At 48.9% G+C, this 10,000-nt stretch overlaps 1 protein-coding gene across 1 annotated transcript in view; it reads right to left on the minus strand.

The window, feature by feature from the left end:
- Window positions 1-10,000, minus strand: part of cped1 (cadherin-like and PC-esterase domain containing 1) — a 21,059-nt gene that overhangs the window by 7,845 nt on the left and 3,214 nt on the right. Inside the window, exons 2-14 of the mRNA XM_076164472.1 lie at window positions 7,530-7,692; window positions 5,508-5,602; window positions 5,170-5,254; window positions 4,543-4,627; window positions 3,963-4,110; window positions 3,508-3,635; window positions 3,263-3,335; window positions 2,486-2,620; window positions 2,244-2,348; window positions 1,871-2,004; window positions 1,132-1,181; window positions 769-955; window positions 331-499 (exon numbers count right to left, since the gene is read on the minus strand). Coding sequence (XP_076020587.1) covers window positions 331-499; window positions 769-955; window positions 1,132-1,181; window positions 1,871-2,004; window positions 2,244-2,348; window positions 2,486-2,620; window positions 3,263-3,335; window positions 3,508-3,635; window positions 3,963-4,110; window positions 4,543-4,627; window positions 5,170-5,254; window positions 5,508-5,602; window positions 7,530-7,692 — 1,557 coding nt within the window. The remainder of the gene's footprint in view (window positions 1-330; window positions 500-768; window positions 956-1,131; window positions 1,182-1,870; window positions 2,005-2,243; window positions 2,349-2,485; window positions 2,621-3,262; window positions 3,336-3,507; window positions 3,636-3,962; window positions 4,111-4,542; window positions 4,628-5,169; window positions 5,255-5,507; window positions 5,603-7,529; window positions 7,693-10,000) is intronic.

The following is a 10,000-nucleotide window of genomic DNA, read 5'->3' on the forward strand; positions in this document are numbered from 1 at the left end:
TAATTCAATTTACACAGTTAGACAGTGTAAATGAGTTGAGTTTGCCTTTGAGGAGGAACATGTGAGCTCCTGCACGAAGCTTCATGGACCTGATGAAGGCCATGAGGCTCCTCAGACGGTTCCAGGTTCAGACCTTAAAATCTTTGGAGGCTTACAAAACACTTTGTCTTGTGTGATGGTTTGAGTTTTCCTCACGTTGGTCCAAACCAGGAGCACATGTGTGCTGGAGGGGGAATGCAGTGACTTCCTGTTTGTTCCTCGTGTTTCCACTTCACTTCAGATTCACTTTATGTTCTCACTTCTCTTCACTCTGTTGTTTTTAAAGCGTACCTGCACAAAGCTGCACATCACGTGATCGCCAAACATGGGCAGACTGGGCCGGCTCTCCCGGTACATGTGCACGGTGTAAATCGTCATGACAACGGGCTCTGGCGCTGCTTCGTCTGCCACCAAGATGCTGATCCTGCTGTTGCCAAGGCCGACCGGGTAGTTTGCCATCCTGAGAGGAGAGAGAGGGAGAGAAAGAGAGAGAGGGAGAGAGAGAGAGATAGAGAGAGAGAGAGACAGAGAGAGAGAGAGAGAGAGGGAGGAGAAGAAAGAGGAGCTGGAATGTTAAATAGCTCTTTCATTTAATACCATCATACTCAGAGTTCATACCTCCAACAAGTCCAATTACATCTCTGTTTCTCAGTGATGATGTTTAACAGGTTATTGATGAGACGGTGTGTGTGTGTGTGTGTGTGTGTGTGTGTGTGTCAGCAGCCTCACCTGGGTCCTCTGTGCTCGTCCAGGTGAACCCGGCACGCTGGGCTCACCGGCTCGGGCCGGATTCGAACCATCACCAGGTCAAAGGGCAGCTCAGCCCTGTACTCCTTCACCCAGGGACTGAAGGGGGGGGTCAGGGTGAGGGGGGGGTCTGTGTAGATCTGCCTGAGGTGGGGGTCCACACAGGGCTCTGACACACACACACACACACACACACACACACACACACACACACACACACACACACACAGAGTTTAGGGGTTAAATAGAGTATATAAGGTGTTTGTTGCTGTTGTCAGTCACACACACTTGTCAGCAGACTGCTGGTTGATCTAGCAGGCTGTGATTGATCAAGCAGATTCTCACCTCTGCCTGTGTGACGGCGGTGCGACGCCTCAGCTTCCTCCTCAGCGACTCTGTGGCACAGAGGGAAACATGTGTGAGGCAGCTGAGCCCAGGCTTCATTTGTCTTAAAGCAGTGATGTGATCTCTCATTGTTGTTGAGCTCTCAGCTGATCCTCTAATGTTTCACAGACGGGTGGAGAATCTCTTTGTGGAGAGCTGTCAACATGTTTTACAGCCGCGCCAGCATCGTCTCATAGCATTCATTCCTCCATGACTAAGTAACCCTTAGAGCGCCGGAGCCTCAGCTGAAACACCGGGAACCAACAAACCAACCAGAATAAGAGTGAGGTCATCAGGTTAAAGGTTATTGGGTTTACAATTTAGTTTCATTTATTAATTAAAATAAATTTTGTGACGTTTACAGAAACCTCCCACTGACCCACTTCTAACTTCTGACTCCTACTTGCTGCAGCACTGCTGTGTACACTGAGTGTGAACAACATGTCAAACCACTTAAGCACAGAGGGAAAAATATAACTTCTCCTTTCTGTGTTTGTTCTTTCATGTCAGAGTTAGTGTCCATGTGACCTTTGACCTTTACTGGGGAAGGTCTGCTGGTTTCTATCGGCCTGGTCCAGAGGAGAGCAGACCTGCAGCTCTGTTTACCGCTCTGCCTCTATGTCGAGCTCTATTTCTAGGAAAGAGGAGCCTGAAGCTCTGCTGAAGGTAAATCAAATGTGTGTGTGGGTTTGATTCTTACCTGTCGCCATGGTTCCTCTGCTCCTCATAGAAGCTGCTGAGCCTGAGCAGCAGGGCTGACAGATCAGAGCCCTCAGCTGCTGAGGAGGAAGAGGAGGAGGAGGAGGATTGTTGGGATGCAGCACATGGATACAACTACAGAGAGAACAACAACAAAGTCACTCTGTCTGCTCCACCATCACAGAGTGAAGATGAAGGCACACAAACACAAACATTCTACATTTGAATGTAAACAATGAACTAAGACCTATGTAGAACAATAAAATGTTTGTTTATTAAAAATCCATGTCATTATTGTGATGAGGAACCAAACAGATCAACAGCTGATCATTCAGATGTTATAATAAAGTTTTCTGTTGATTTTTTTCTTTTACCAGCTGGAACGCTCCGGGGGTTTTCATCTGTCGGTGAAACTGGAGCAGCAGCAGAGTTTCATCCTCCGACAAACACAAAGCCTGTGTCCCTCTGCAGCCACCGTACTGAACACACACACACACACACACACACACACAACATGAACCAAGCTTTGAATTAAAAGGCAGCAGAAGAACTTCCCCCTGGTGTGTTCTGTAATAAGCGAGCATTAAGAGTGCTATGCTGCAGTAAACGTCTCTACCTTGTGTGTTTGTGAGTCCAGTCCGCTGTGTGAGGGCAGCAGGAAGTTCAGTGTGTCCTCCAGGATGACTTCTCTGGTGATCTGAGCATCAAAGGCCATGTCCTTCAGCTCCATGAAGGTCAGGTCAGTGTCCACCTGAAGAAGAAAAGAAGAGGATTTGTTGTTATTTGAGTGTTTTTAATCGTTATTTTACTTATTTTATATTTATTTTTCAAAGCTGCAGGGGAAAAAAGACTTTCCCGCAAAGTGTCAAAGTAAACAATAGCTTTAGCTTGTTGCTACACACTGACCTCTAGTGGAGACTACAGGTCTGTTCACCCTACAAACCATGAAACCACATTTAAATCTACAATATGCAACTTCACATAACATTATCCCCTATGTTTGTGTTTGTTTCTGTTTACATATGTATATACTGTGTGTGTGTGTGTGTGTGTGTATGCTGCCCCCTACAGGCTCTGATGGTCACTACAGCTGCAACATGTGGTCCATTTGGCCAGTGAGGAGACAAGAAGAGGTCAATGAGAGAAGAGGGTTCATCCTCCAGGGAGCATGAAGACCATCAGTAAGCTTCTCTCCACTTCTTCTTATACACCAGCAGACATTCCAGCTGAACGATGCAGTGACCTTTACATTTAGAGCAGAAGCTAAATATACTGAGCAGATTCACACTGACACCTGAACACTCAGGCTGGAATGAGAAGCTGGTAAAAAGATTCCAAACATAAAGATGGTAAAGCTAAAAACAGAAGGAGGAGGAGGAGGAGGAACGTTCACCTTCACTATGACGGGAAGCAGAGAGCCGTCAAACTGAAGAGTGAAGGTCATCAACTGGAAACACAGCAGGCACCTACAGAGAGAGAGAGAGAGAGAGAGAGAGAGAGAGAGAGAGAGAGAGATCAGTCTGCAGTATCTTACTCACATTTCTGTGACATGTGGTTCAGATGAATGAAAGGCTGTATGGAGCCTGGTGTGTGTGTGTGTGTGTGTGCCTGTGTGTGTGTGTGTGTGTGTGTGTGTACCTGTGCAGACTGTCGGCCTCCTCACTGCTCACTGAAGCCCTCAGCACTTGACCTATGACCTTCTTCACATGCCCCAAAGCCTCATGGGATGCTTCCTGCCCCAGACGCTGCAGTAGGAAAGTCCTGATCTGAGATGGAGGAAGAAGAAGAAGAAGGAAGAGGAAGAGGAGAAGATGTTTCTATCCAAACACTACACAAATCACACATGGAGAGATTTCACTGCACTGTCAATCCTTCCATGTTAGGGTTTATAACAGAATGAAAGCTAAACGTTCAGACACCCTGTGTGGATCATCATGTAAACAAAGGAAGTATACAGAACTATACATATATAAATATATATCATTTATATACATACACACACACATTCACAACAAAATAATATGAAATATGTATATGCTCTTCCATTTCCTTCCACTAGGGGGCAGAAGCAGGTCAGAGAGAGAAGTGTTTACCTTTACGGGTCGTCCCTTCAGGTCATCGCTGGTTCTGACCACAACAATCTCATGAAGGAAGGAGGTCAGCGGCCGCACCGAGGTCACCAACACGTATACATTCACCATGGCAACAAGAGCAGGAGGAGTGGAGGGAGCTGCTGATTGTCTGTCAGTGAAGAAGAAGGAGGAGGAGGGGGAGAGGGAGGGGGGGTCAACATGGGGGTCACAGAGGAAGAAACAGTCTGGACTTCCTCCACCTACAAATATTCAGACTATGTTTTGGGTTACGCAGCCTGAAACTTCATCTGTCCACAGAGTTCTGGTGTCATGTGACCCTGAACAGTTCTGACTCTGGATCCGGTCCAGCTGAGTGTCCATGGAGCCGAGCTGCTGCCTGGCAAACCAACCAGACCATGCACAGTCTGGTTTGGCACAGCTGCAGCTTAGACACACACACACACACACACACACACACACACACACACACTCATGGCGACCGCCCTCACACTGTTTGCTGCTTCTTGCTAGAAACCCACTTTTGGGGTTCTGAACCAATTGCTTTTTGGTGGAAATGCTCAGATGGGTTCGGGCTGCTGACCTGCTGAGTCCTGCTGAGTCTGGAAGAACTTGTAAATGGTGTCTGGTGGATCTGCAGGCGTCCTGCTTCATGGACACTGTGACTCCTGAGAGGGAACACACACACACACACAATGTCAACACACTCTTACACATCTTTAACCTTGTGCTGGTTTAAACTCCGCCCACTTACTGCCTGATGGGCTCTCAGCAGCACTTGAACATGGACATGAGGACCAACATAAGGTTCTTCTCCTCCGGCTCCATCATGGAGGATCAGATTCACTTTGATACAGATTTCAGTTTTCTTCCTCAGTATTAATCTTGGCAGATGAGCGAGCGTCAGAAACCACACGTGAGCGGAAAACAACATTAGTGAAGAATTTCCTGGAGCCACAATCTCCTGAACTGCTGCCAAACCAAACCATGGTCCTCCATCCTCACAAACAGGATCAACATGGAGCAGATCTGAGCTCCGATCTGCTCCAAGGCCGCAGAGGAAGGAATTTAAAGAAAACACATCCTGGGACTTCTTTGGTTTTTCTCTTTCCATCTATACTTTCAGTCTTACAGCGACCTGGACTCATTGTTATGTTCCAACTGTGGACACTTCTAATAATGTAGACTACAGTTAGAGTTGTGGACTCACCTGACATGTGTGTGTGTGTGTAGAACCTGCAGAGGCCTGAGCCGGAGTCAGAGAAAGCTTCAACCAGCCAAGGCACCATGTTGACCTGAGGACAGAGACCGGACACAGAGAAGGGGAGAGGAGGAGGAGGAGGAGGAATCAACCAATCAATCAATCAATCAATCAACCAATCAACCAATCAATCAATCAATCAATGGATACATGAGCATAGGTTTGTTTTATGAAAAGAGGGATTTGTAGTATAGATGGATTAATAGTAGAGTGTGACTGATAACCAAAGTCAGATCTGCAGGATGTAAACAAAGTTTGGATCAGAGGACACAGCTCCAGACTCTCACCCTCTGATGTGGCTGCAGGCGGGAGGAGGAGATTCTTCTCAGGCAGCTTCTCTCTGAACTACTGAGACACACCAGAAGGTTCCACTTACTGCCCCCTGAGAGACCAAGACACACACACACACACACACACACAGTCAGTCCACGTTGATGTTTGGCTATGAGGCCCACCGCAGCTGCAGTGGAGACGAGCAGCAGAGCAGCATGTGGTTAGTGGTACCTGAGCCGGACCCCCTGGGCCCGCTGGGGGCTAGGGCCAACTCTGGGCCTCAGCTGTCTGATGTCCAGCATGCAGAGTGACCACAGGACACACACACTACACAGGTTAGCTTTCTACAGGCTGAGGGGGCTTTGACTGTTATACTGCTATAAAGTGAGAACAAAGTGAGAGAGAAAGAAAGAGAGAGAGAGAGGGAGAGAGAGAGAGAGAGAGAGAGAGAGAGAGAGGCAGCACACAGAGAGGAAGTGGGGGGAAACATCTGGTAACGATTGTGCTAAAGGAAATGAGTTTCTGGCCAGGGACACGACTGTTTGGTCTGTGTGCTTTCAGGGAAAAACAACAGAAGGAAGTGTGTGAGAGAGAGAGAGAGAGAGAGAGAGAGAGAGAGAGAGAGAGAGAGAGAGAGAGGAGGAGGGAGAGAGAGAGGAGGAGGGAGAGAGAGAGGGAGAGGGAGAGCATAACAAATTGATATTATACCAGATGTTCCATCAAAGCTCTCAAAAGCTGTTTCACTTTCACAAACAGAGTAAACCAGACTTCTGCTGTCTGATGATTCAGACTGAATATAATCTGATTACACTCATCTAATCAGATTACTGAGTGTATTCAGATTACTGTAATACTTTCTCATACTGTTGTCCCTGAATCTTCCAGTTTCTCTGCTCTGGCTGACATCGATCAGTTCTGACTCCAGATGAACCAAAGTCTTTGATTGTGATCAGACTTGACCACAGGTGCATGCTGGGTGATTTATGGTGGCGTCGAGGCGTGTCAGTCTGGACTCGACCTCACCCAGACCGACCAGGCTGTGAGCTCACAGAAGAGGCAGGACCCAGAACGCTACCCTGACTCAGACCAGGCCCAGGATGTGAGACCAACACGCTATGCATTATGGGTCGTGAGCAGGTCTAGCTCACAAACAGCAGGCAGGATTTAAACGTGCACGTACAGGCTTCATCTCATCTCCTCTGCTCACTTTCTCTTCATGTAATGAGGGGTTAACAGAAACCAGGGACCTACAGGTTCTTCCTCTGGGATCATGGAGGTCTGAACCAAACCTAAAGGTCCAAAAGCTCTGGAGCTTTTTCACTCTGGACCAAACGCCTGCCAACAAGTCAGGCTGCTAAAAATACACACAGAAAAATGTCTAAACTGAGCACGGGAAACCAACACACACACACGCGCACACACACACTCCCTGTTTGTGAGTACAGCTGCTTCTTTTACAGCCAAACGGGTGAAGCTTCACAGATTTTACAGCTTCAACATTCTGAAGGTCTTAAAGATAACATTACGATCGTTAAGCAGACGCTTTTATCCAAAGCAACTTACATTACATTACCACCCTTCGCAGAGGGGGGAGCAATTGAGGGTTCGGTGCCTTGCTCAGGGGCACCTCGGCAGGGACTCAAACCGGCGACCCTCCGGTTCCCAAGCGGAAGCACTACCCACTGCCTCCCTAGATAACACTGACTTCTTCATCTGCTCTGTGTGTGTGTGTGTGTGTGTGTGTGTGTGTGCGTGCGTGCGTGCGTGCGTGCGTGCGTGCGTGCGTGCGTGCGTGCGTGCGTGCGTGCGTGCGTGCGTGCGTGCGTGCGTGCGTGCGTGCGTGCGTGCGTGCGTGCGTGCGTGCGTGCGTGCGTGCTCCACCCATACAGTTAGTAAACACCGCAGGCGATCACATACTAGGACCATTAACACACATACTCTCTCACACACACACACACACACACACACACACACAGGAGTGAATGCTGGCCACATGTTTACACACTTCTCCCTCCTGCTCAGCCTGAGGCGCTCACCCTTGTCTGGCCTGAGGAGGGCGCTGGTCTCTGCGTATCTGGACAGCTGAACCTCGTAGCCTTTCTGCTCCAGAACCCGCTGGTACATCTGGACCTCCGTGCTGGAGACCACGTGCCGACCCGTCAGCACCACGACCCGGAGCTTCAGGTCCGACTGCTGGAGCTGAAAGAGACAGGAGGAGGTTAGTTTGACTGAAGCTTTAGGAAACACACACACACAAACACACACACACATTACTATCATACAAGGGAAATACTGGAGGTCCATCACTGCACGCACGCACACACACACACACACACACACACACACACACACACACACACACACACACACACTCACACACACACAGATCAAGGTCCATTACTGCACACACACACACACACACTCACACACACAGATCCAGGTCCATCACTGCATATAAACACACACACACACACACACACACACACACACACACACACACACACTCGTCCAGGTCTGTCACTGCACACACACTCGTCCAGTCACACAATCTGCAGTCTGGACACAAACAGTCCACAGGTCTCAGTGTGTGTGGTCACAGAATCACACGGCTCATTGGTTATATTTAGGTACTGCTATCTCTAACACCTCACACACACACACACACACACACATACACACACACAAATATCACAACGTCTTTACACAAAAACATGACTGAAACTCTTCAAGGAGAAAAGGGGGAAACATCAGGAGACAAAGATCAAAGAGAGACTTTATCTGCTCGAACGCCCAGAAGAGAGAGAGAGGGGGAGGGAGAGAAACAGAGAGTGAGACAGACAGAGAGAGAAACAGAGACAGAGAGAGAGAGAGAGAGAGAGAGAGAGAGTGAGACAGTGAGAGCCACAGAGTATCAGACAGATTGCCAGAATCAAGTTGTTTGTAAAGTAAAATGTGATCAGGCTGATGGGAGGTTTGAGTCTGTAGCTGAGGCTGATGGGAGATCCTGGTCTCTTCTCACAGAGCTGTGAACAATGACAGATGAACCGGCAAGAGTGAAACTTTTCACAGATGAACTTGGCTTGATGGACATTTCCCAAAAACCATTTGTTCAATCATCACTTTGCCTACACTTCTTTCTGTGCTTTTATTTTGAAACTCCAAAGAGAAGCCCTGTCTCCTTGGTTGACGGCTGCTTTAGTATTCAGCTCAGACGTGCAGAGGGTCCATGTTGTTCTGCTGCGCTGAAAGCAGCTGGCACACGTCTCCGCTCTGCTTTTGTCTCCGTCCCACTTTCTCACACTGTCTCAGGCTCCTTCACTCATACACACACACGTACACACACGTGTACATGTACATAGAGAGCCTTCACATACATGTAGATATGACACAGTTACATTCCTCAAATTCAGCACCAAGTAAATAAGTATGGCAGTTCAGATGTACTCGTGTATTTAGAGGGATGAGAACTCAAACTGATGAAGGGAGGAGGACAGAAAACACAGAGGGGAGGAGAAGATCAGAAGAACCAGAGTTCAGATGTGAAGCAGCTGAAGATCATGAAGTTTAATCAAACCACCAGAGGCACTTTGAAGGTTTCAGTGTTTATAACTTCAGACAGCAGAGGACGTCCAGCTGAGGAGGGGTCCAGCTGAGGACGTGTCCAGCTGAGGAGGGGTCCAGCTGAGGAGGGGTCCAGCTGAGGAGGGGTCCAGCTGAGGACGTGTCCAGCTGAGGAGGGGTCCAGCTGAGGAGGGGTCCAGCTGAGGAGGGGTCCAGCTGAGGACGTGTCCAGCTGAGGAGGGGTCCAGCTGAGGACGGGCCCAGCTGAGGACGGGCCCAGCTGAGGACAGGCCCAGCTGAGGACAAGCCCAGCTGAGGACGGGCCCAGCTGAGGACAAGCCCAGCTGAGGACAAGCCCAGCTGAGGAGGGGTCCAGCTGAGGAGGGGTCCAGCTGAGGACGGGTCCACTCTGGCTCACGTCTGACTGCACATTTACACACACACACACACACACGCTCAAACACGTGACACTCACACACATTCTGTCCACACACAGCTCTGAGGCTAACGTGTGAGCATACCACAGGCTAGTGGAGCATGTAGTCCTCACACAGGTTCTCGTCTGAGGCTGAGCTCACGTGACGCCTGTCAGGAGAACATACGACACTCAGCTGTAAGGTAATACAGAGAGAAGTCACCAAGTTCAGCTGAGCATCGGCTTCCACAGGAGCAACATGGACAACACACACACACACACACACGCCCTTATGAGGTCAGACTGATGTTCAGGGCCACACACTGCTTCCTGTTTTAGACGAGCTGCTGATTCTTCACTGAAACAACATGTGCAGCTCTGTGTGTGTGTGTTTGTGTGTGTGTGTGTGTGTGTGTGTGTGTGTGTGTGTGTGTGTGTGTGTGTGTGTGTGTGTGTGTGTGTGTGTGTGTGTCTGTGTGTGTCTGGCATGGGACCGGACCAGCTGGGAAACTGAATGTCCTCCTTCTTCCC

This window comes from Genypterus blacodes, unplaced genomic scaffold (assembly GCF_046128005.1).
Source record: "Genypterus blacodes isolate CSIRO-AG114 ecotype Tasmania unplaced genomic scaffold, CSIRO-AGI_Gbla_v1 ptg000136l_1, whole genome shotgun sequence".
NCBI classification, from domain to species: domain Eukaryota; kingdom Metazoa; phylum Chordata; class Actinopteri; order Ophidiiformes; family Ophidiidae; genus Genypterus; species Genypterus blacodes.